We start from the raw sequence: 27,285 nt of genomic DNA on the forward strand, positions 1-27,285 counted from the left end.
TGAAGAGTGGGAATTTCATGGCCTGGGGAGGAAAAACCCACTTACCATGCCCAATGGCTCTTGTTCTACTCATCTTACAGAGCCGAGAGTCCACCTTTTTCCCTCTTGGACCAGCTGGGAGAATACAGTGGGAAAGTAGACAAGGATCCCACTGCTGCTACTTGTCCCCAGGGCTAAAGGTAGGACTTAAGAGCGTCTCTCTTACCTCTGTTTCTGTGGGATTCAGGCAAACAATGGCAAGAAAAAGGGGACAATATCAGGTAGTGGAGATGGATGAGTAGGAAGAAGGGAAAAAAGTGGAACAAAGGAAAAATAAGGAGAGAGAGAGAAAGAGAGAAGGTAAAGATAAGATTACAGAAAGTTGTTTAAACTGAAAGAAGATACGTAACATTCAGTTTCTTTCTTTCTTTCTTTCTTTTTAATGAAGCTTTTATATTTCAGGGCCCACTACCCCTACTCTTTTGACTCTCCTGACTCTTCTGCTAAATTTATCCCAGGACTACCCTGAAATGTTGCTTAAATGTGGACTCAGAGACAGCACAACGCTGGAACATACATACCGCATATCCATTTTTCAGCCACCGGATTGTAGGGATGGGCTTCCCTGTGGCTATACAAGGCCAGTAGAGATCACTGCCAATGTCCACCTCTGTGTCATTGATATGTTCTACCCACTCAGGAAATGCTAAAAAGCAAAGAACACTTTAAATGTCAAGTGCAAGTCTCAATATCCATTGTAATCACAAGAGTGTAAATATTACATTTTGTTAACATTCTTATGGAAAATACATTAGATATGGCATGTGTCCAAAATCAGTGTTAGAGCTCTCAAAACTGTATTTGCACAAGTCTGCGTTCTATGCAAATCCTGCATCATCCCAGCATGAGGTAACTGCAATTCAGTTAGCAATTATTTTTTCTATTTGTAAAGCATGTTTGTTGGAAAGCTAATTCACATAAGATTGATTTTTTTCCTTCAATATAAATCTTTCAAATCTGTTAAAAGGAAAATTGAGCTTTTAAAGAATTATGCATCAATTACTCATGTCTTAATTAATTCATTTTGACATCATATTTTCACCTTCTGAATAAAGATTTGATTTTCTTTTTAAGTACCTCAAGTATACATTATCTTCCTTTTGGAGTTTTCATCTGTTGACTAGTGTGATACCCTATTGTAGGACTAAAAAGTGGCCCGGTCACTGAGATGTGCTTTCCATATTAGAAACTAAGCACAGTCGCTATGACTGGCAAAACCCATGACTCAGTGAAATGTATCTCAGTCTCTTTATTTGATCTGATTTATTTAACAGTTGAAGAAATATACTTGGAAAGTGCAAAAATTCTAGAAATTTCCCAGAAGAAGGAAAAATAAAAAACTCCAGAGAGCAAGCACAGGAGCAATCTGATAGTCTTATTATGTCAGTTATCTAAGTCATCCACCTAGATGCATGTAAATGAGCTGATGTAAACTTTTAAAAAGTATGGGGAGAAAATTCTGATTGTGTGTGGCAAAATTAAAACTCATTTATTTTTGACAAAAGTAATATACACATCTCATAAGAAACACTTAACATTTATGTTAATTTAAAAAACAGAGTAGTTAATGATCTCACCAAACTATCAACATCTATATAAATTTTTATGTTGTATATAATATAATTTAATGCATTTTAATTACCCATTTTATTTGTCTAACATATATAGATAGATAATTTTTTAAAAGTTGAATGTTAGTAGATATGATCATGTTAATTGATACAGGTTTTATTTTGTACACAATCTTAGCAACACTTGAAGTAGGAATGCCAGCATCTTTCCTGCATTGTCCTCACACAGGTAACACATGGATGTCATGTTACATAATACAGTGAAGAATATAAGTAAGTGAATCAACTTGATACATTCTGTACATGGTTTAATTGTTTAGTTCTTCTGGTGGTTTAATGTATTGAATAAAAACATATCTAAACACTTTAGGAAACTGGTAAAAATAATGTAGCTTTATATAAAAATTTAAGAGATCTAACCAGAATTTCTCCCCACTTACAATGCCACTTCATGTACATTTGATATGTGCAAGTTCGTGTTAGTAGTCCATTTGGTATGAAAATCTGTGGTTCAGAAGAAATGTCAGGGTTAGTGATCTCAGGGTATAGAGCATGGAGAATATCATAAAAGGGATGAGGAACATAGAGAAGAGGTGCAAAGACTAAACCATGATCACACCAATGTTAGAAAGGCACCAGGTTAGTACACGGCAAAGGAGAATGAGAGGGGTACTTGAGGAAGTTGGTAAGTGTGTATTCCAGATGCCAAGTACAGAAAGTGAATCATGGAGAAGGGAGGGTGCCAGTGTGGCCCATCTAATAAGGGACAAAGGAATATTGATTATCAGCTTTAACAACATGGATGTGATCAATGATTATAAGAAGTAAAGTTTCAGCAGAATGTTGTAGTTGAAAATCAAATCGGAGTGCACTGAAGAGAAGTGAAAATTGGAGATGGAGACAGCATCTTTAGAGTTTAAATAATTCTGTCAAGATTTTTGTTATATTTTGGGGGAGACTAGAAGAAGTGGAGCACTAGCCAAAGTTGAAAATGAAGGATCTTGTTGAAGCCGTAGATGCTTATTCTATATAATGGAATATTACAAAAATGATTTCATCCTGAAAAGTTTCAAGTGTTGCCTGAAAAAATATGAGTTTATTTTAATGTGTGAGATTGGAAAACTTTTGCTGAAATAATTTTGTCAAAGAAAAATGATTCATTACATCAGTATTTGTCAAAGTGTGACTCTAGGATTATCAGCATCGCCATCTTGTGGGAACTTGTTACAAATACAAATTCTCAAGCCTAAAGTAGACTTTCTGAGTCAGAAATTCTGAGGATGGGGCCCAGAAATCTGTGTTTTAACAAGCCCTCCATCTCTGGGTGATGTTGATACATGCAAAAGTTTGCAAACCACTGAATCAAACTAAGTCACAATACATAGATTCTTCTATAAATAAAAAGTATTGAATAAAAAAGAATGTTGAAAAGAGTAAATGAGCTACATTAACTGAAATTAAGTTAATGAAAGTGAAAATCACCACGAACACTACTATATCAATCTATTAACAATGATGCTAAAGGTATAAATTTATAACTTCTATAACTCAGTTGTGACTTAACTAGACATGAGATAAATATTTAACATTTATGTATAATGTAATATATATGACTGTTTTTAAAACTACTAGTCAATATATAGTAAATAAAATGTCTCTGAATAAAATATTAATTAAATTTATAGAAAATTAAAATATTCACCTTGAACGTAAATTCTTGCTTGGTGTTTATCCTTTCCTCTAATATTCTCAGCCTCACATTCATATATGCCTTCATCTTCCAGCTGAATATTGAAGATCTTGAGGACAGCTCCAGAGGTGCTGATCTCAGCAGTGCTTGGCATTGGTTCTAGAACCTTCCGCCATCGGATATCAGGAACAGGACTTTAAATTAAAAGATACAAGAGCTAAAAATCCATAAAGCTTAAAAGACATTTGTGGTTATAGTTAAATATTTACATTATTTTTTTCTTGAAAGGGTATAAAAACTAATATTTTTCTATACATGTTAATGCAAAGTATACTTACTTCCCAAGTGCAAAACACTCTAAAGTCACATTTTGACCCATCAATGCATATATGTCCTTGAACTGAACTACAATATCAGCAGGATATGGTTTTGTTGTTCCTAATATTAAAAGAAACAAATATCAGTGAATTATTAAACACAATAGTGATTTTATTTAACATTGTGACTTTTGTAGGTTTAGAACTACTTCAATATGGAAAGCTTTTCTCCATACAGGCACTGATCATGTCATACTATATAGACTTGTTTATTTTTATTTAGTACATGAAAGTATGAAGTTCATCAAGCATTTTCAGTTAACATGGACTCATTCTGAGCCCTATATAATCAATCTGACTCAATTCACTTCAAAAATTCAAGGAGTTATTAAGGAGCATCAAATATGTATAAAACATTATGATCCATGGTGTACAAGAATCAGAAAGATAGAAAAAGAAGATAGGAAATGGGAAAGAATGGGGAGAAGAGAATGAAAAATAAAGAGGCAAGACCAGGAAAAAAAATGGAGAAAGGATGAAAGAAGTGTCCAAAAAGATGAAGGCAAACAGGAAATAAGGGCTGTGCAAAGGTCTGGAAACTCAACTCATGGTAAAATATATTTAGATGAAGACTAGCTTTAACCCACAATGTAAAAGGCCTGAAAAAAGACTTTTGAGATTTCTTACTAACTATCAATGAGACTTATAACAGAAGTAATATGGATTTCAGGAAGCTACCCATGAATTACATGAGGATCTTCTTTAATATGGCAGCCAGAGAGATTTAGGTTTGGCATTGCGAACTATCTGTGGCTCTTCCATAGCAACAAATTGCCAAATGCATGTGAGCTTTATCTCCTTTGTATTACGAAGATACCTCATATTTGCTCTGGAGATGGGTGTAACCTGAAGAGAACTGTACAGCCCACCTGTAACCTCTTTTGGTGAAGAACATTCTATGGAGAGCCTTTGATGTTTCCCAATATAAATAAAGCAGGTGCAGGCTCCATTTTGCCAGAGTCTAGGAGCTCCATCCATCTGATCAGCTTGCCCATCCTGCCCTTGCTTTTGAAACTACTTTCTGTGTCCTGTGTTTTTTTCATTGTCCTATTTTTCTTAGCTTTTATTTCTCAGCCAGCCTACTCCACCGAGGGGAACCCCATTTCCGCCACCCATGCAAGCATGAGCAGGAATGGATCTTACCTTTGGCTTACAAAGAAGATCTTTTTGGCTGTTTTAAAAGATGGAACATGGAAAGGATAAATATAGCAGGCACAGACAGAGATCTAAAGAATGTTGGTTAATTAATTCTGGGGAAATAGGTGAGGGCTAGACCTGGGGTATATAACAGTGAGAACAGAAAAGAAAGACCAGACAAAAATTGTATTTGAACAGTGGAATCAAGAGGACTCTCCTTGGATCAATGTTTCTTAAGGTACAGATCAAAGGCAAATGTATAAGAAATAACCCAGAATGTTCAGTGAACTTAGAAATTTCTGGGTCATGTCCCAGGCCTATTAATTCAGGATCTCTGCATTTCACATTTTTCTCAAAACTCTCCATTGCTTTACACTAATTAAGATCCAAGGACTAGCTGTTCTGAATATCAAGGAAAGAGAGGAATTGATGAGTTGAAATGCTTCCTTGCATTAGGAAAAATAAAATGGTGTGTTCTGAACACTTTGAACTTAACCTCCTTGAAAACTTTTTGTGGGACAAGTTCAGGGCATAAATTTAAAGAGATCTTCATAAGGCAGCAATTAAAAATGTGTTAGTGGCTAAGAATACCTAGGAAATGACAGGGGAGACACAAAAGAAGGAAGAATCTCTGGTGAAAAACACTGGGCAAAATTTGTCATAGCAACAGGTAGAAGACGAAGAGTCCAGGAAATTAGAAGGGAATAGTCATAAGAGGTAGAAAAGAAGTGTCAGAGATCCAACAGAATGAGGGCTGAAAAGTATCCTTCAATTGAGAAACAAGAAGTTGTGATTATTCAAGGTTGTTTGCTTTGAATGCAAAGAACATACAGAGGGAATGAGGAAGAGAACATTTTGAAGATCATAAGAGAAAGTAAAAAAGTGATTGAATCAACTGAATCAAATGGGATGTGAACCAGAAAAACAGGAGGAATCAGCTTGAGCCGGAGGAGAAATATTTCTTCCACAGAGACAGGAAGTAAGAAAATGAACTGAGGTGTTGAAGTGCCAAGAATATTTCTTGGGGAGAGTAGAAAGAATGATCCAGGGAATTTTTGCACAATGGTTTCTTTATCTCTCTGAAGTAAGAAGTGAGAGTATCTAAAACTAAGAAGAAAAAATGTGCCAGAAAGTCAACAACACGTACTGAATACTAATTATGTCACTCTTTCTTTACAGAGAGAAATCTGGCATCTCAGTGGCATTATGGCATTTTCCCCATTGTCACACTGTATTCTGGAAGAGACAGGAACCAAAGCTGTCTGTCAACTCCTATGCTGGTGTTTCCTCTGGTGCTGTAACTCACTGATATTAATGTAGCAGCAGGACTGCGATAAAAAGCAAGGTTAAAAAAAAAGCAAATATAGTGTGATCTGATTATCTTAAATAGCAGTGAATTTTAAAAGAGAGTTAGTTCACTAAGAACCTGTCCATAGCACCCTATGTGAATTAGAGCAGGAAAGGCTATTTATTTACTTATGGGCATCATGTAAATATTTCCTTCAAAATATCAAAATAATAAAACTGCTCTTCAACCCCTCACCCCCATATGTACTTGCTATTGTTTGTTTAGATCTAATCATTTGGTCTCTTCATGGACTTACAAAGAAGTAGGAATGGCTACAAAACAAAATGCAGATGCCAGCAACTCCTATTGCAACCAATAAGTTGGCACTAGAGGAATGAATCAGTCCTAAGCTATAGAAAGTTAACCTGAACTCAACCATCTTAGGGAAGCTCTCTTAGGTAAATCACAACTCAAAGAATTAAGCTTTTCACCCCACTTAGATGCCTGTCTTTTGTATTACCCCACCTAAGAAGTAGGCTGGCCTCCCCGCTGAAGAGTTGTTCTTCTTTTTAGTACAGGTATGCCATAGCAGACAACCTTGCAAAAAACAGTGCATTAAATAAAATACTTACGTTCAGGTATTGGAATGAGTGGGATAAATTTGCTGAACACACTCTTTGTAATGGAAGGACTGGATACAAAGCAGGAATAATTGCCTTTGTCAGATGCCTCAACGTTTGCAATGTAGAGATTGCCATTCGTCTGAGACACAAACCTTCGTTTATCCATTGTGATAAATACAGGAAATTCATTTAGAAGCCAGCGGTAGCTAAGATCATCTAGAAGAAAATATTGTCTACTAAATATTAAGCTCTCCTCCAAAAGCAAAGATTCTGTTTTTCTAATCACAAGCTGTCAAATAATCTATTAGAGGCTATGGTAGAGCAAATGTTAGAAGAGAACCAAGACAAACAGTGCAAATTCTTCAATAGCTATCATTTTTCATGAATATAAGCAAAGTATTAAGTAATTACATTTATTTATCTATGTATATTAATGTACAAACTATTGGCATTTTTATTTCCATTTCATTGATATGTTTAAGTGAAACTCAAGTTAAAAAACTTGGTTAGTAAATTAATGACCACTAAGTACAATTAGGACTTCAATACAGGTTTAATAATTCCAAAGTCCACAATCTGTCTGCCCTACTGTATTTTGTAAATAAGTTCAAAATGACTTAACATACTATGGCTTTATATCTTTATTTCTTTCTGTATTCCTATTTCAAATTGTGGATTTAGAAATGAGTTTGCATAACCTGTTGTGATCATATTAAAAAGTAAAAACAGAATGGAATGTTATTAATTTTTTAAATATTAGAAAATGTATCATATGGTTACTCGGCCACAGAAATTTCATTGGCTGATCATACCATACAGATCAAAAATGAAATGTCCTTCTTAATTTGGATCATACCAGACAGATCAAAAATGGAATGTCCTTCTTAATTTGTTGCTTTGCCATTCATTTTCTATTTCTGCCATGAAGAAAAACTCTAGTAGTCATTCAACAAAAGTACATGATGAAACTATGGATGAGGCATACTTCTAGTTCACAAAATGATAAATCCCTTTAATATAAATTGTCCAAGGGAAGACAGTGGCTGCTAGGAAGAGTATAATTAGAAATTCAGATTCTAATTAGATTAGAAATGTAGGTGTACATTCTCTAATTTGCTTACTGTACAAACTGAGGATCTCCGATGTGCCATTAAACAATATAGATTTGGTCTTTGCTCTTGTGGGACTTGTAATATAATCTAAATTCAACTAACAAATTTTGACCTAATGACGAGGACATTCACTTAGACAAAAATAATAACTGCAATGTGTCAGAAGATATCAACTGTCATTACAACAAAAGAAGAAGTCTTCTCCCATTATTATACAGAGGAGCAAAGGCCTTGCTAGGTTAAGTGATTTCCCAAAATCCATACAGCAAGAAGGAACCAGAACCAATATATTCACCTTCTTCCTTGCCCACCATCACCAAAACAAACTGTGACATGACCATACTCATAAGTGCCCTATTTCCCTGACTTAACAATGAGATGATTTCAGCAATTAAGAGCTAAATCCTAATCTAGTTTTCACAAAGATTCAACGGATTATCTTTTTTTTTTCTGTATATTTCCTTGCCATTTCCTTACTCCATGCAGTTGATTAAATCAACATCTTTGAAAAAGCCATTGCCTGTTTTTCTCCTACCACTATAGACTGGATTAAATGATAATTAACCATAAAATTAATTTTTCAGTAAGAGTAAGTGCCAGCACATGTTTTAAAATGTTGCTTTTATCCACAGATATAAAAGATTTTGAACCATTGCCCCAGGAGAGTCTGAACCATACATATTATAAGGGAAATTTTGTTTTGGTCAACTGCAGTGCATTTAGCTACTTTCATTGTATTACTTTGAACTGCATCACTTATTTAGCCTTGCTGAATAATGTATCTTTCTCCTCGAAACACACTTGAAGTACTTTTGTGTGCCCTGGAGGAGTAATTTGCAAACATTTTCAGAATATTTTCATGCTTTTATAAAAACTAGCCTTGACAGCATAGTTTACCTACACCAACAAAATCACCAGAGCTTCTGATTAGTGCTTCAACATAGCAAATTGTATGTTAAACATGTTTAGAAAGAAATTTATACCAACTTATACACATTATGAGTTAATATATTTCCTACCCTGCTCTCTGGCTCTTGTTTATTTTTGTGCTGAGCTTTATTAGTCTGTTGAGATTCCTTCATAATCATATTCAACATAGCAGGAATTATTTTTCATAAGTGTATTCCCATTTCCTTTTCCAGTTTTTTTGAATTCGTATATAAAACTATTGTTAGGTATTTTATATTTTATCAATAGAACTCACCCTTCAGTTGATGGCCTTTTTATTTTTCTCCCTATTCTCACTCTCTAAAAATACAAAGATATGGTTTATATTTTATGAGATACATTTAAACCATTTTTGATAATTATATTGACATAAAATAGGCTAGAAATAAAATATTGTATTTTAATTTTCAAGAGTCTAGGATTAAAAAACTCATGCATTTATGAATTAATTATCTAAAATAAAATCTAAACAAGTTTAGTTTCATATGAATTTTAACTCCTATATATAGTCAAGTTAATGAACAAATTAATTTTCTCTTTCATTCTCTTACCCACTCATTCCTCAAATATTCTTTAAGCACTTATTCTGTGCTAGGCATTAAAAATCAGTTGTATATCAAATATTATTATAAAATTGAATAAGTATTTATTCTGAAATGCGCATTTGTGATTGTTCTTAATAAATAGGTAGCATAGTTCTGATCCAATATTTCCCCTTAGAAAAACTACAATACCTAAACTCAGAGGAAGATGAGATGTTTCCTTTTGAATCTTTTTTCCTGTGCATAAATGAGACATAACATCTCTACAGTCATACATTAAAAATCTTGGGCTAGGGATGAGGCTTAGTGGTACAGTGCCTAAATGCATGAGACCCTGGGTTCAATCCCTACCACTGCAAAAAATACAAGATACAAAAATAAATAAGTAAAAGCCCCAAATCCTCAATGTAGTAAGATTTACTGAATAATAATTATGGAGCCAAAATATTGAGTACACTTACATTATTTTGTTTACCTTGATAATAATCCATAGAAATTATATATCTATTTTATCATTTTAAAATTCATTATTAAGTTTGAAACTCAAAACAAGCTACGTGGAAGAAATGGCACAGGAGTTATTATCCCCTGAGTTTAAATGAGAAAAGTAAGAAAGATATGACAAAGTTTACCTGACAGTGAGACTGATTCCCAGATTATCATTGGGACAATAGGGCTTTAGAACTATAAATAATGCCATGTATAATATTCTTAGATATTCAAAATCCAACAACAGATTCCTTTGCAAACTCAGTTCAATAAAGTTGTAAGATTCAAAGCATAAAACTTCAATTTAACTGCATTAGGAGGAAAGAAGATTTATGGCATAGAGATAGTATATACGGTTGACAGTACTATGTGCAATGTTCAAAGATATCATATAGCTGCTAATAATACAAAAATCAGTTGTATATCAATGATAGGAGATGAAGAGCTACTCAGATTTTATTCTGTGATTAATGATCTTCTTAGACTCATTTAAAAACAGCTTAGTTTTAGATTTTGTTTTTTTCAAAATATGCATATATATCTTTATCAAAGAGGTAATTGATTCTCTTGGTTTATTAATGTTAAGTTTCTTCAAACCATTTTTTTGGTCCATGAAATTCTTCATTCAGCACAGTGGTTAAGAAATCATAGAGACTGAAATCAGAACTTACTTTAAGTAAGTAAATCTCAGCTTATACCTTGGAAATCTTCCTCCCACTTTCTATCTACGCTAATTTTCTAGGTAATCACATATAGCCAAAGGCTTTAAAAATATATGATGATAAATCACAAATCGATATTTCTAACTCAGATGTCATCTGTGAGCTCCACACATATAAAGCTCACAATATGACTTCCACTTGGAAGTTTAATAGACATCTCACATTTAATGTGTCCATATCTATTCCTTCAGCATAAGTAATGGCAATTCAGGAACTCATGACAGAACTTTTGAAGCTATGCTTAACTTCTGCATTTCTCACATACTTCTCATAAAGTCTACTATTAATTCCTCTTGTCTCCTTCCTCAAAATATATGCTGAATTTAACTCAAGGACATGTAAAATTAAATATACAATTAAATATATCAATTTATCTGGAATATATCCAGAATTTTCTTTCCATCTATACTGCTACCACTTTGGGCCATTGTATTTAATTCCTCTGATCTTTTTCTACCAGTAAGAAGTTATCTTTTCATAACCAAAGTAATGTTATATGACTCCTTTGCTCAAAATCCTCCAGTGCAATTCTCATTTAAAGTAAAAGCCAAAGAAATTGCAATGAATGACAGGATCCACCATGGGGCTCTAGTTTCTCATTCCATTTCTTGCTGCCTTCAATCTTATTCACTCTATGGAACCACGCTGGCTTTCTTGCTACATTTTCCTGGAATGTCCTTCTCTCAGACACTTTTACCATTAGCTTTTTTATTTTCTTCAGGCATTTATTCAAAGTTCTCTTCTCAGTGAGGCCCAATCTAAAAGTTCAATCATTCCCTAAACTCCCTCTCCTCCCCTTCCCTCTATTATGTGTTTCTCCCTAATATGTATCTAAAATACAAAGCATGCCATATCTTTTAATTCTTCATCTTACTTACTGTCTGTCTGTCCCAGCAGAATGTCTATGAAAAGCTGGTAGCTTTTCTATTTTACTTCAACTGAGGTGTTACTATGGTATAGCAGTGCCTGCTATGTAGAGAGTGCTCAGAAGAGATTTGCTAAGTCAATGAGTGAAGGAATGATGCCTATTCAGTATTGAATTTCAGATGTAGTCATGCCTGCTCATGACTGTTACCTTGTTTGTGGGGAAGACAATGAATCTAGGAAGGTTATTTTTCACAGAAAATGCCTATTCTGTCATTGAAAGGTTTTCATACATTTTAAATTTCATATATTATTTCTATATTTCTCAAGTAATCATCTTTATATATGTATTTTTATAATAGTTGATATATATGTGTGTGTGTGTGTGTATAATTTTGTGTGAGGTACATATATGCATATGCCTACCTCAGGTTGATATAGTCCTCACAAAATTATTTATAACAGCCTGTTATATTTTATTCTCTACAGAGATGTCTAGAGTTAAATTTATGACATAATTTGTTATATATAATGGCAGAATGCATTAAAATTCATATTAAACATATAGAACACAATTTTTCATATCTCTGCTTGTATACAAAGTATATTCACACCATTCATGTCTTCATACATGTACTTAGGGTAATGATATCCATCTCATTCCACCATCATTTTTACTCCTGTGTCCCTTCCCTTCCCCTCAGCCTCCTTTGCCCTATCTAGAGTTCATCTAATTCTCCCTGCTCCCCCTCCCAATCCCATTATGAATCAGCATCCTTAAATCAGAGAAACTTTCAGCATTTGGTTTTTGGGGATTGGCTACCTTCACTTAGCATTATCTTCTCTAACTCCATCCATTTACCTGCAAATGCCATGATTTTATTCTCTTTTATTGCTGAGTGATAGTCCATTGTGTATATATACCACATTTTCTTTATCCATTCATCTAGGTTGGTTCCACAGTTAAGCTGTTGTGAATTGTGCTGCTATAAACATCAATGTGGCTGTGTCCCTGTAGTATACAGTTTTTAAGTCCTTTGGGTATAGACCAAGGAGTGGGATAGCTGGGTCAAATGGTGGTTCCATTCCCAGCTTTCCACAATCTCCATACTTCCCAGAATCTCCATACTGCTTTCAATATTGGCTGCACCAATTTGCAGTCCCACCAGCAATGTATAAATGTGCCTTTTCCCCCACATTCTCGCCAACACTTATTGTTGTTTGTGTTCTTAATAATTGCCATTCTGAACGGAGTGAGATGAAATCTTAAGAGTAGTTTTGATTTGCATTTCTCTAGTTGCTAGAGATGTTGAACATTTTTTTATATATATTTGTTGATTGATTGTATATATCTTCTGAGAGGTGCCTGTTCAGTTCCTTGGCCCATTTATTGATTGGGCTATTTGCTTTCTTGGTGTTTAGCTTTTTGAGTTAGTTAGCTTTTTTAGATTAGTGCTCTGATGTTTGGTAAAAATTTGCTCCCAAGATGTAGGCTCTCTATTAGCCTCACTGATTGTTTCCTTTGCTGACAAGAAGCTTTTTAGTTTGAATCTGTCATATATAACAAATTAGAATAAAAACTAAAAAAAAATTTAAAGAAGAAGAGTACAAGTAAAAAAAAAAAAAGAAAAGCATACCAAATTGAAGAAAAATATTATTACATAACAGATAAGGTAACATGATTTGTGATTAAAAATAAAGCATAAATAGTTAATTTAAGGAAATAAAAATCTTGTGATGCACTTTATGCTTTATTTTCTACTGTTGGATCTAATAAAAATATGGGAATGACTTTTGATAGTATGTTCAATATCTAACATCTATGCATAATTTATTTTGAAGAATGTATATTCATAATAAATAATAGAAACATAGTTGATGAGAGTTTCATGAGAAAAAAATTTGACATAAATAATATAAAACATTATTTTATTATGAAAAATTTTATATATCATCTCAAGGAGAGATTTAATAAATAAAACAAATGAAAATAAGTATATGAAGCATTCTTCTTTTAGTTAGTGCTTTGCTGGCTTTTGTTTTACTGATATAATATTATAGAAAATGTTTTCACAGCTGAATCTCATAACCAATGATACTCATTTTGCCCCTTTTCTAAAATGATGACTATTCTTGCATCTTAGTATTCCTGAAGAGATTGATAATTTATTACATTTTATCCATTTCTAGTATTTAGTTTCAGTTAACAGCATGTTTTAGGTGTTAAATTATGAAGAAAATGATTGATTTTTTTATCATGCCTTGGTGCTGTTCTATTTCAGGAATAATTTATCAAAAATATCTCATAATTTCACCCATGTAACAGAAATTTTAATGAGAAAACAAACCACCATACATACTGTTCATAAACTGAAATGATAAAAGATCTTTGGTGTTATGATCAAGTGTCTAATGAACCAATAAAGAAAGTGTCTAACCACTATAAAGTGATGTATTACAAAAATTTATGCAAACATTGCGTCTCATTTAATTAATGATGAGCCATGATTATTGAGTTAATTAGACTATTAGTAAATGTATTATTACTACTAGACAAATGGAAACTTGCCATTCATTTCATAGGTGCTTATAGACACGGAGACACTAAATTTACCTGGAAAATGGTATGGGGGGTCACAGAGAAGTACCATTCCTTTTCCTTCTTTCACTCTGACCTCAGGGCGTTCTTCAGGTGGGAAAGGATCCAGATCTAATTATAAACAAGGAAAAGGAAATCATTCACTTTCTGGTCAAGAGAAAGAGAGATATTCATTAAATATTACCTTTCTGTAACTAACTGTCACTTGAGATACAATGTTCCTCATTTGCAGATGCCAGAATTTACACACACCACCTAAGAGTTCTGTCATGAGTGCAGAACCTATGGATACCTATAGCAGCCTTTGTAAGAATTCTAACTCTGAAGATCATAAATATCCTATGAACTTTTGTTTCAGATTTAAGGAAAATATTAATAAGGAAGTAAATTGGGAAAGGTCAAATCAGAGATCTAACTAATAAAGTAAGTAAAGAGGCATGCTTAGAGGAATGGACTCATTTGAAGGTTTATATTTCTCTACCAGAAGGAGGATTTAGATATTGAAAGGAATGAGAGTAAAAGGCAGAATATTAATTGAGAAGGTGAATGTAACCTTTTCAAATTCTGGGTTGTCCAGATTGTAATTTCCTTTACTCTTTCCTATGTATTTGGAGCTCTTGTTTTGCTTTATTCATAGATCCTTAGCCCTTTAATTCTTCATTTGTTTTGCTGATACTTATTCTGTTTCAGTCCTGCCTGTCCTTCTGGTCCTCATCTATGATCTGCCCCCAAATTATATCTTTTACTTCCCTTACTATATTACCTATTTCTGAAAATCAATGTATTCTGATTTTTATCTTTATACAAAGAAATATTCACATTGACATCTCCAGTCCTGATGTCTCACTTGAATGCCAGCCCTATCTTCAATTGCTTATTTGCCATATCGATTTGGGTAACTTCATATTACAACAAACTCTGCATATGAAACAACCATCCAACGCTTCCTCCAATCTCTGAAAGTGGGGTTTTTTCTCCCATTCCACTTTTAACAAGCACAGAATGTATCTGCCCTTTCACTGAACTTTTCTTAAGAAGATATTTAATGTCTTCTTTCCTTCCGTGCACTGTAACCTGTTAATTATTTATCAAGATTAGTATTTATTATTTCCATTTCTCTTTCATCACACTAATTTAATTTTACTGCTCTTTCTGATCCTGTCTGAATCCCTTCTGGTGGTCACTGCCATGCGGTATTTCTTAACATATTATTCTTATCTTATAACCATTTTGTAATAGATAGAAGTGCTAGCTTATAAAATCATCTGGTTAAATTCATCTCCTAATGTACAATGAAAACAACCTCTAACTTTAGTTTAACACAGCATTTCTCAAAATGTTTTTAATTATTGGCTTTCTCAAGGTGAAAACTTTTATTTAATTTAAGCTTAAAATATAATGTCAATCATTCCTATGAGGAGAATTTAAATATTGAGGAATAAGATATTGTCGGGTAGGGTTGAGCATTGGAAAGCCACAAACCATAATATTGTAATGCCTAAGACATTTTCTATTCCCAAGAACCAGTTTGTACTCCCTTGGAGGTACTAATGCATGGCTTAGCACTTCCAGTGATACTAATTTTTTGAGATATGTAAGAGCCTTCAGAATATGGCCTCAGTTTATTTGACAAAATTATCTTTCACAATCTTAAGTACACTTAAAACACCCTGTGTGATTATTTGATCTCCTGAATTTTTTTCTTCACCACACAATTAAACTCCATTCATCATAAAAGACCCACCTTTTCTGTGTTGACTTCCTTCCTCTATACTTTCTTCTTGATTCTCTTCTTGCTGAATTCTTAAGGTATCACTTATTGATAACTATCTCAAAGGTCATATTAGAATTTTTGCATTTCAATTGAAAATTTTTAAACATGTCTGACCTGTGTCACCAACTACATCCTGCCAATCTGTGTGGGTGGTGGGAATGTGTCTTCTCCAATAACCCACTGGCAAGCATTCAGTACTGATGTTGCAATGGTGATGCAAGAGACCAATTTTACTGGGAGAAGCACGTAGAAGGATTTTAACAGGATAAAAGAAGCCCAAAGAGTTGATCATCACAGAATTAGCCCTCCAGTCTATATAGATTTTGATCAATAATTAAAACACATCTAATTCTCACTTCATCAAGTAAAACTACCCTTTTAAAAGTTACAACTACTTACACCCAAAGCTCAGGATTGCTTCAGTGCTTCTGACCATCCCATAGTTATTTGATGCCAAACAGTAGTACGTTCCAGCATCTTTCTGTTTGTCAGGGTTGTTGATGACAAGGTTTCCTCCCACCATACTGTATCGGTCACTTGTCAGGTCAACATCTCCGTTATTCATTCTCCATCTGTGAGGAAAGATATTCATGTCAGATCCAAGGTAAGAAGCCCTGGAAACTCTACTGGGCTAACATTGTTCTAAAATGACTTGAATACAGCTACATGCGAAGTCAGATGATTAAGTATGTGACTTGTGGTGGTAATTCTTCATACTCTATAATTGAGTATCTAGGTTCATGATATATAATTTTGCTCAGATACAAAAAAGGTAAATATTAAATTAAATGACATACTTCCTCTTTTAAAAAATACATACCAAATAACAAATATTTTGTTGAGTTTTACTCCATAAATTGATTTCTTAGCAGATATACAGAGTATATCTGAGTATCAATGATAGCAATTAATGTACAGGATTCATATATGCATGTTCTATGAAATATTAAAACATTGATCTAGCAGAAATTCAACAAAATGTATCAATATCTGATTTTTAAACAGCAAACATTTTTCAGTGAAATAAACTCATTAAAATTCTGCTTAGTAAATGGTATATTCTGACCACTAGAGGGTGATCATACAGTTCGAAAATTATGATTCCACTGGGTCTTTTAACTCAAAGCCACAAATGAATTAGTTGAATCAGACTTCCTCAGCCTAGAGTCAGTAGTCACTTGTGCGTTTTCTCATTATTTAAATATTATTTTTGTCAAAGAGTTTTTTTAACCTGTTTTATAAACTTATAATTGATGGGAACTGTCATAAATAAATTTACTAGAAACGGATGTAATTTTCTTCGTGAGGTCTGAGAAAAATGCATGTAGAATATAATTAGGATTATCACCTCAAAATTTCATAATCATTTTGTATGAGCATTTATCCATTAAGGTTTCATGTCCTCAGGAAGGTCAAAATACAAGAGCCCTGGTCAAATAATTTAAATAGTAGAGCCTGTGGACACATCATTCATTGATGGCATATTTCTGATAAGCAAGAATCATGCCAAAACAGCCTTATGATTTTAGAACATCTTTTTTACTAAATCAAATGTACTAGAACATATTCAGTTATAATCTTTATAGTATAGGTGGTAATTTAAGAAACAAGCATAGAAAGCAATGCTTTTGCATTTTGAAAACCTACACAATTCTAACCCAAGGAATAAATGGCCCCCTTCCTTCAGTTGATGGTAATATTGTCTCTACTCCAACCATGCAGTGCTGTTGCTTAGATTTTTCAAGGCAGTGAGTTTCCTTGTTGGACAGCTGTGACTATTGTGATTTCTCCTTCACTATATGGGCTTCACATTTCTGTTTATGGTCTTGGCTTCCTCCCTAGGGATCTGATTTTGCCAGTGATACAACCATTAAATTTTGCTGTTTGGGTAAGTTCACTGGTCTATTTTCAGAAACACACTATTGTTGCAATTCCTTTTGTACTGCTTTAAATACAGCTTTTACTGTAGTGCTTGTTGCTTTAGGGGTAGAGGGGATATAACGGAGGCCTCAAGGCTAAAAAGTGAGAGATAAAGTTCCCTGTTGTAACTTTTCCCTCTCGGGATATTGCCATGAATAACATATTATCATGGAACATGCTACAAATATAAAACTACTATGTGAATGACAGTTTGTCTGATTACCAAGGTTTAGTATGACTTGCTGAGAATACTAAATGAATTTAAAAACTGCCAGTGTTCTTTTCCATGAGACTAATTACATCATATATTTTTCTTTTTCTCTTTCGCTTCATTGCTTCTTTATTGATTTGTTTTTATGTTTTGTGGTTAAATGCGGACTGTCTTCACAAATAGCATTAAACATCTACCTGGCTGCTCCAGCTACATTCATAAAGGTCAAGGCAACCTGGGTTTCAGTGCAGGGGCAGCTTACAGGAGGGAGGTGGTGATACTGAGGGGCACAGGGCACACAGTAAGAAACATAACAAGAAACAACCCTGCCCGTGTTGTGTTTCTAGAACACTGAGAACAGCCCTTCTATCTTGTTGACTCCATTCTAGTCTGAAGTTGATTTGCCAAGGTTTCTTGTAAGAATGTCCAGGAAAGAGTGTCACAGAATAAGCATAATTGAAATAGCTTTTAAGATTCTATCAATTTATCTAAATAGATAAATACTAAAAAATTATAGGCTTCTTTGGAAGTCATAAAACTTGTGTTTTCATCCTGGATCTGTGGTTTCCTAACTCAAAACCAAGTCAATTTACTTACAGAGGATTTAGCTTCTTTTCCTGTAAAATAGTCTTGGGTTTGATCTCCTCTACAGTTCCTACTAACTATACCAGTCCATGACCAGGACTATGTGCAATGTACATAGACTTCCCTTATATATAGCTTAAGGGTAGCAATAAGTCTAGCCCATCAACTATTTTACAACAAATTGTATTTATATTGTACTCCCATGCATGAAATTGAAACAATAAAAATAATTTCAAAGGTATGGTGATTTTATGTGTAAATTCATATTTTAAGAATAATTTTGTAATTATAGCCAGTGGCAAGAAAAAAAAAGAGTTCAATTAGAATTAAATGAGGGAAAGGGGATATTTTCTTTGATATTAACTTTTTATAACAATAGAAAGTTATTTTTCTATCCAGGAATAAGCGTCTACTATTAAAATTAGGGTTGTTGAGTGACAACCTTCAATTAAGTTGGTTGATATTAACCCAGTTCAGCCCCTAATTTTCCCATCAATCACCTGCTTTATCTTCATGGAACCATTTCAAGTGAAATTCAAATCCATTAGTATCTAGTTAATTTCTGAATCTTATTATTTGCATCAGACTAGAAACTGCTAGCATTCTTCTCTGAACTACTTAAAGCAGGAAAACCCACTGTAACTTTTTTAAAGTTATTTTTAATATCATAAATATGTAACTCAGAAAAACTAAAGGGATACATCTAAATAGATTGTCTAATAGGTAAGATTATTTAAGAAATTAGTTCTGTTATCTGGAATATAGACTTGAGAGTATTGAAAAAGTAAGGCTTTCTAGAATTATCTATGCAAGCTTTATAAATTTAGTTAATGTAGAAATATCATCCATCGTTTACAGTTATGACTTTTTCAGGACAATGAGACACATTACTTGTAAACTGGAAAAGGGCTGGCTCGTGCCCTACAGTTTAGTGAAACTTTTCCTTCCAGTGATTCTTCTGGATAAATGGTATTGATTGGTTGCTCCTCAAAAATTGGTCCAAATCCTTTGTCCTCCTCAGAAACTGTGAGAAAAATAAAATTATTTTATATGTCAAGGAAAATCTGGATATACAGAAAAAGATTATTTTAAAAAAATGTCAGAAACACAATCTCCATTTTAATTCAAAACAAAGATATTACCTCCATGATTCTGATTAAAAAACATTCAGTTCTGTATTCAAAATTTTCTCCTATCCATCCCACATCATTTTCCTAAAAGTACATGATGATTTCATGCTTAACTACTTCCAGGTCCTCATGCCATGCTTTCATGCCCTGGGCCTTTCCATATGCTTTGCCTCTTTCTAGAATCTCCACTACACTCTTCTGCTAAAATTTATATGTCCTTTGTAATCTGATCATGAAGTTAGTTCCTTCAGGAAGCTATCTTCAGTAAGGGTATGTAGCATACTCAACGTAATTCTTAAAGGCAACTTTCCATCCCATTAGATGGTCAGTGCTTGGTGGCTATGTCTTTAATCTCCATATACCACATAGGTGGCTATGTCTTTAATCTCTGTATACCAGTTTCCTAACTCGGTGTGTGTCTGCATGGAATACAGAGGTGCTTTAAAAGTTTGTTACAAGAGAACAAATAAATTTCTAGAAGCTCTAGGTAATTAGTCTCTTTTCTATTCCCTATTTATATACTTCCTAAACATGTGACCATCACTGGTACTCAGCAACATTTAGAACAACTCAAAAACAAATCACTTGAGTATAAGGTCTGACCAACTGGTTTGAAATTAATCACAACATCAATATTGTAAAGAAAGTGTTCCCAGCACTCTGTCCTCTCTGGAAGGAAAGGTAACAATCCACAGCAGGATGAAGAGAAGGGGCTCACATGTCACCATTGTTGCAGCATTGGCACTGCACAGCTCAAGGCCCTATTGATCTGATCAGTACATACTGATCTATGTGGCTAGAAAGGGGGAATATTCTTATATAGAGTTACTGAAATGTCTCTTCTAGTTCAAAGACATAGTTTATTCCTCCAGTTTATTTTTTAAGAGAGTTTTTTAAAGCCATGCTGGCTTTTTATCTTCTCTAACATCAACCTTGAAGAGATATGTTCCAACTTACTTTAACATACGGTTTATTTATGTCACTTAATTTTTGTCACATACCATATATCCATGTGCCATTGGACAAATTATTTAATAATTTACACAACTGGCTTGGCATCTTCCCACAGCTACCTAAGATCTGCCTTCATCCTCAGATGTAGCATGTGACAGATGATGCACCTTCTTCAAGAAACCAGACTATCTCAGGCTATTCGTAGTCTAGTTTTTCTCTTTTTGGTGAGGTATTTCAGAAATACACATTGGTCCAGAAAGTGGCAACTGAGATGTGATAGGCTTTGCTTGGGCAGGTAAAGCCAAGTAAAGGAGAATTTAGTCCGCTTAAACTTTCTGTTAACCTGACCCTAGTTGTCAATCTAAATTTCAAACTGTACTTTTGCACAGTTTGTGATAAACTACTGCAGTATTACCTATTACTCATGACTCTAAAAGACTGTGTATCAAAGTTTTCAAATAAAATAAAATAAAATACAAAATGGGGCTGGGGATGTAGTTCAGTGGGCGACAGGGTCTCACTTAGTTACTTAGAGCCTCACTTTTCCTGAGGCTAGCTTTGACCTCACAATCCTTCTGTCTCAACCTCCTAAACTGCTGGGATTACAGACATGTACCACAGCACTTGGTCTCCTAGTCTATATTGATAAATGGAGATATGAGTGACCTATCACAAATATAAAACAGTGATAATCACTGTAAAATATCACTCATGTAAAAACATACCAAAAACAATGCTATAATAACCATTGTAAGTCTATTTGAAACAATATCCAGGAAATTTGGGTGCAAATGCTATAAAGACATGGGAAATTCCCTGTCTGCCCTCCCTTCAACAAAGACATAAAAATTTTTTTTTAAATATTAGCTTTGTATACGATAGATTTCTATCAAGATGCAAAGTATAAATTATAGATTATTTCACATGCTAATTCTTATGAAATAAATACTACTGTTTTATTTCTTTACACTTTTTGTCACTGAATTATAAAGAAACTTAAAAATGTTTATTTTTAATTTTTGGTTAGTCTCCATGGAAGTTGGTCCTGAAATAGCTGCAGGTTGGTTTTTATTTCTTTCTGATAGAAAGGTCAATGCAAATGACAAATCAAAAAGGATCTAAAATAAGCAGTTACTTTCAAATGATATTATTAGTAATAGTATGTACGTGTGTGTGTTAGTCAGTTTTTTGTGACTGAAGCCAAAATTCCTGACAAGAACAACTTAGAGGAGGAAAAGTTTATTTGGGTTTTCATGGTTTCATAGGTTCAGTCCATGGTCAGTTGAATCCATTACTCTGGGTCTGAGTGAGCAAGAGCATCATGGCAGAAGGGTGTAGCAGAAGAAAACTGCTCAGCTCATAGAGCCTACAAGCAAAGCGAGGCACCAAAATATAAATCCTGAAGGCATGACCCCAGTGAATCACTGTTTCCAGCCATGCCTCCCTGCCTACACTTATCACCCACTAAATTCATTTCAATTATTAATCCATCAAATAGATTAATGCACTGATTATATTTCAGATCTCATAATGTAACAATAAGCTTTTGGGGGACATCTCACATCGAAACCATAATTGTGTGTGAGTGTATGTGTGTAAGTGCATGTGTGTATGTAAAAGACAGAGAAAGCAAGCAAGAGAAGGAGAACAGACATACTGGAGATTGAACCTAGGCTCACTCTACCCAGCCCTTTTTTAAAATTGTGAGATAGGGTCTTGCTAAGTTGCCCAGGCTGACCTGGAACTTGCAATCCTTCTGCCTCAGCCTCCCAAGTAGTTGGGATTACACATGTGCATCACCTCACACATCTCAAATGATTTAAATAACTGAGCATTACAAGTTGGCTTTATGCAACTTGATTGTATTCATTCTCTTATTCTCTTGGTTATATTCATTTATTCCACTCAATATGTTCATTCATTGCATTTTTGCAAAACATGAAAACTTTGAAAAAAACAATTAAAGACATGAGGAATAATGAAGTTGGTTCTGATGGTTTTATTATATTTCATGAATTTAAATTTTAGCATAGATAAGTTTTGGGTATTAAAAAACATTTTTAAAAATGGGGGCAGTTAGCGTTCTTAGTGCCTATCAGCTAGTGGTTAAATTATCTTGGGAACATCTGAACACTTTATAATTCTTTTCTTCAGAGATTCACAATACTTTTTGTTAGGGCAATACTATAGGTTGAATTATATTTCCCCTTCTTCCTCTAAAAATTATGTGTCCTAACTCCCGGTTATCCAAATACAATCTTATTTGGAAATAGGGTCTTTATAGAGGTAATCAAGTTGGTTTTTTTTTTAGAGAGAGTGAGAGAATTTTTTAATATTTATTTTTTAGTTCTCGGCAGACACAACATCTTTGTTGGTATGTGGTGCTGAGGATCGAACCCGGGCCACACGCATGCCAGGCGAGCGCGCTACCTCTTGAGCCACATCCCCAGCCCGAGGTAATCAAGTTTAAATGGGGTCATTAGGTAAACCCTGATTCAATAAGTCCAGTACCCTAATGAAAGAGGAAACTTAGATGCAGAGATGGAGGTTCACCCAGGGAAGATTATGTGAGGAGATGGAGGAGTAACATCCTGTGAAGTTTGAGGCAGACATTGGAATTTTGCTGCCATAAGCAAAGAGCTACCAGAAGCTGGAAGAGACAGGAAGGAAATGTTCTCTTTAGGTGCCAGATGGAACATGGCTCTCTGACACCTTGATTATGAGCACCTCCAGAACTTTGAGACAATAAGTTTCTGTTCTTGGTCATCTAATTTGTGGAATATACTTATGAAAGCCCTAAAAAAACTAATATATATTATTTTTAGTATATAAGTAGTATAACATTATTTAAAATTAATAAAAAACTTTAATTTACAGTTTTTCTCAAATTTATTCGACAATAAAGTCCTTTTTAATGAAACTTCTACTAACATTCCACAGAACACTATAGGTATAGTTGTTTTTTTTAAAATACTCTTAACTTTTATCTGTATTTTGTTCTCTATTTAGAATTAATTCTACTTCTTACATTTAAAATACTTCAAACTTTTCTTACTTAGCCTCTTTGTCATTAAATATCTTTTTACTTATTCTAATTTATTATATATGACAGCAGAATGCATTACAATTCATATTACACATATAGAACACAATTTTTCATATCTCTGGTTGTACACAAAGCAGAGTTACACCATTCCATTCGTGTCTTCATACATGTACTGAGGTTCATGATGTCCATCTCATTCCAACATCTTTCCTACTCCCATGCCTCCTCCTTTCCCCTCCCACCCTTTGTCATATCTAATGTTCATCTAATCCTCTAATGTTCCCCTGCCCCCAACCCCATCATAAATCAACATCCTTATATCAGAGATAATATTTGACATTTGTTTTTTTTGGATTAGCTAACTTCATTTAGCATTATATTTTCCAACTCCATTGATTTACCTGAAAATGTCATGATTTTATTCTCTTTTAATGCTGAATAATATTCCATTGTATATATATGCCACATTTTCTTTATGCATTCATCTACTGAAGGGCATCTTGGTTGCTTCCACAGTTTAGCTATTGTGAATTGTGCTGGTATAAACATTGATGTGACTGTGTCCCTCTAGTATGCTATTTTTAAGCCCTTTGGTTAGTAGATATATCTTAAATATATCATAATTCTACAAATTATCCTTTTAAAACATTGATCACACTTTTTCTTATAAAACAGTATCTTATTTCTGACTATATGATAAGAGTCTTAAGTCAAGGAACATATAAAACTCATCCTTATACAGCCTACATGTAATGATTACCAATTGACAAGATATGAACAGAAATGGCTTTGATAGAATTTGGACCAAGAATTTCTTGTCCTTTTATACCACACATGGAAATTCTTTTCCTTCAAACTGGCATGGCATTTGATTTGGCATGCAAGTTGTAGCACTGGTTGCTGAGATTCTTTCTGATTTTTCAATCTCCTATCATCACATAGTGGCTTTTTTGAGTTACCAGCTTAAATGTGTTCATTAAGCACATCTCATGCCAGTCATTATGCTACAAGCTATCACTGCAAAACTTTTTCAGTACTCACAACAATTCTGATTTTTACATGGTAGAAAATTGAGGCGAATGAAAGTAAAATAATTTACACAAAAAAAATTCAGAAGATCAGCTAGTGAGAACTAGGCTGCAAAGCCAGGTTGGTCTTATTCTAGACTCTGATTTTTTTTTCGTAGTATACCATGCTGCCTCTATTTCTGCAAGAACTGTTAAAAAGTCAAAGTAGAATCCAAAGTAGCAGGATTGCCCTTTGTTCAATACATCTTGAACTATAAATTTTGCAACATCTCTAGGTTCCTAAGTAAACCATATCTTAAGGTTCCAACTTCACCAACTTTCATTTTCTCTCTTGTAGCAATGCAAGCAGTTTTCAAAAATAAGTAAGACAGCTACGATATTTAAAGTATTGCTTCAAATTGTAGTAGCATAGCATTGTCACAAAGCATGTAGGGAGAGAATACAGGCCACATTGGATATTTCCCATCTGCCACAATCCTATTTGTGATTTAATCACTTTGCCAATTGAACAAGTTGCCTTATTATTTCATAAAAACCATCATAAAACTTTCCTAAGTTATTAAAATTTTAAAAAATTGCTTTCAAGTTTAGAGAGGTAATAACACAAAGCAGAAATAAAGTGTGATTCAAGTGAGAAAAGCTATTAAAAGAGTTTTCCCTTTCATCAACTTACCTCCATGACCATACCTTCTGTGCCATGTAAACTCTAAAACAAAAAGAAAAAACAATTTTGACCTAAAGCAATTCTTTGAGTTGTGGTTTCAAACATTATTCAAATAACTGAGATGCTAGTTAATGACCTTGAAGAATCAGTCTTTCACCTTTAAGATAGAAGTATCTCTACATCAGTACAAATGTTTTATTCTTATCCTTACATTTATAGTTGCAGCAAAGTTTTAATCAATAAAATTAATATAATTTTTGGTCCTAACAAGATAATTTTTATTTCACCCATATAAATAAGACTTTGAAATAATAACTTTCCATTTTTTTCTGGATTGTATTTATATTACATATGTGTAATCATATTATATTTGCAATTATTTGTATGCATGTGTGTATAGTTATTATAGCTATAAAAATACATAATTATCAATGTCATTAAAATTCTTAGGTAATAATAAAACTCTTTTTTTTGGATTATGGAGTCAGCATAATAAAAATTACCACCCAAAATAAAATACCATTTTTATTTCCTTAAAAATATGTTAAGAATAGGATAGAATGTTTCTCAGTTTTATTATTCAAGCAATCAGTAAAGGTTGATGTAAAAGGAAGAGACAGCAATGTCTTGAACTTCAGCAACTCAATGAGTCTGTGCTGAGTTAAGGTCATTGAGATGAAGGTATCAGAAAGACTGATTGTTAGAAAATACTAATTTCAGATAAAAATATGATGCATCTTTCCTTGAAGGAAATATCTCTGAGTGGTTCATATTTGTCTTCAAATGACAGACCTATAATATTCGTCCTAAAAATTGGAACACTCTCACAACTATTTTGGTATTGTGAATGTGCCTACATACATTGTAAATTATTTTCAACATTATTTACCTATGATTAACTAAAGTAGACAAATGTATGTACAATTCAATATTGTGTTGGATCCACTCATAATCACTCTCAAGAAGTGATTATTAATTTACAGAAACTTTATGAATCATTTGTTAAACACATAATTAACATTTATATTATTATTAAATTACAAATAAATAAATTATATTAAAAACAAAGGGAACACATGTTCAAAATCATTACTTTAAAAATATTTTAACTGCATTTCACTGTTGAATTTATTTAAGTATATCACTATCTGGATGGTGAAAATAATCATTTAATAACGAACTAGACACATTATTTCCAAATTAAATGACAATAAATTGAAACTGACCATCCTGAGAAGATTTACTCTCAGGAATAGACAAATGCTTCATGCCAGGAATCCCTCCCCTTAGATATTCAAATTTTAAACAGTTACCATCACATTACCACATGAGATAACAAAATCCTATCAATTTTAATTGAAAGCAAAATTTTTAAAAAATAGGGCTAACCCTAACATTAAATTTATTTACTTCTATGAACCAGAAGTCAAAAGAAAACATTACTTTTATCTTCATACAAGCAATTTAGTGAAATGCAAAACGTATGGATTATGTGGGCATAATTTATGGAAAATATACAAAGGATATTCTTACCTGCTAGACAGGTTGTAAAAGAGATTATCATCAGATGACTGACCAGCAACCACATTTTCATCTTGTGTTTAATAGAAATTCGTTCACTTTTCCAAAAAAAGAAAAAGAAAATAAAAAGCTTTAGCTGTTTGGCAGTTGGGTAGTATTAAACACCTGCACGAAGAAAGGAGAAAAGAAATGGAAGGAGGGGAAGAGAAATGTAGGGACAGGATTAGGAAGAAAGGAAAGAAGGAAAAATATTTATCATTTGGGGCCAACAACATTGTTAATTCTATTTTATTTTGTACTTCTTTTGTCGTAGAATAATTTTTAGCTCATTTAAATACATCTGTAGACACTGTTGTAATGAAAAGAGTATATTCAATATCACGGGGCTGACATCCAGTACCGACCCACCCTGGGCATAAGCAAGTCACTTAACAGGTGTGTGTTCGAGTTT

General features: G+C 33.5%; 1 protein-coding gene across 1 annotated transcript in view; it reads right to left on the bottom strand.

Moving 5' to 3' along the window:
• The window catches only part of Cntn1 (contactin 1), a 71,803-nt gene extending 44,896 nt beyond the window's left edge, over nt 1-26,907 (bottom strand). Inside the window, exons 1-9 of the mRNA XM_026408514.2 lie at nt 26,847-26,907; nt 25,323-25,355; nt 19,383-19,515; nt 16,175-16,347; nt 14,017-14,112; nt 6,735-6,941; nt 3,639-3,738; nt 3,313-3,494; nt 561-685 (exon numbers count right to left, since the gene is read on the bottom strand). Of these exons, the coding sequence (XP_026264299.1) occupies nt 561-685; nt 3,313-3,494; nt 3,639-3,738; nt 6,735-6,941; nt 14,017-14,112; nt 16,175-16,347; nt 19,383-19,515; nt 25,323-25,355; nt 26,847-26,907 (1,110 nt within the window). The remainder of the gene's footprint in view (nt 1-560; nt 686-3,312; nt 3,495-3,638; nt 3,739-6,734; nt 6,942-14,016; nt 14,113-16,174; nt 16,348-19,382; nt 19,516-25,322; nt 25,356-26,846) is intronic.
• Nucleotides 26,908-27,285: the final 378 nt, after the last annotated feature.

This window comes from Urocitellus parryii, chromosome 5 (genome assembly GCF_045843805.1).
Source record: "Urocitellus parryii isolate mUroPar1 chromosome 5, mUroPar1.hap1, whole genome shotgun sequence".
Classification (NCBI taxonomy): domain Eukaryota; kingdom Metazoa; phylum Chordata; class Mammalia; order Rodentia; family Sciuridae; genus Urocitellus; species Urocitellus parryii.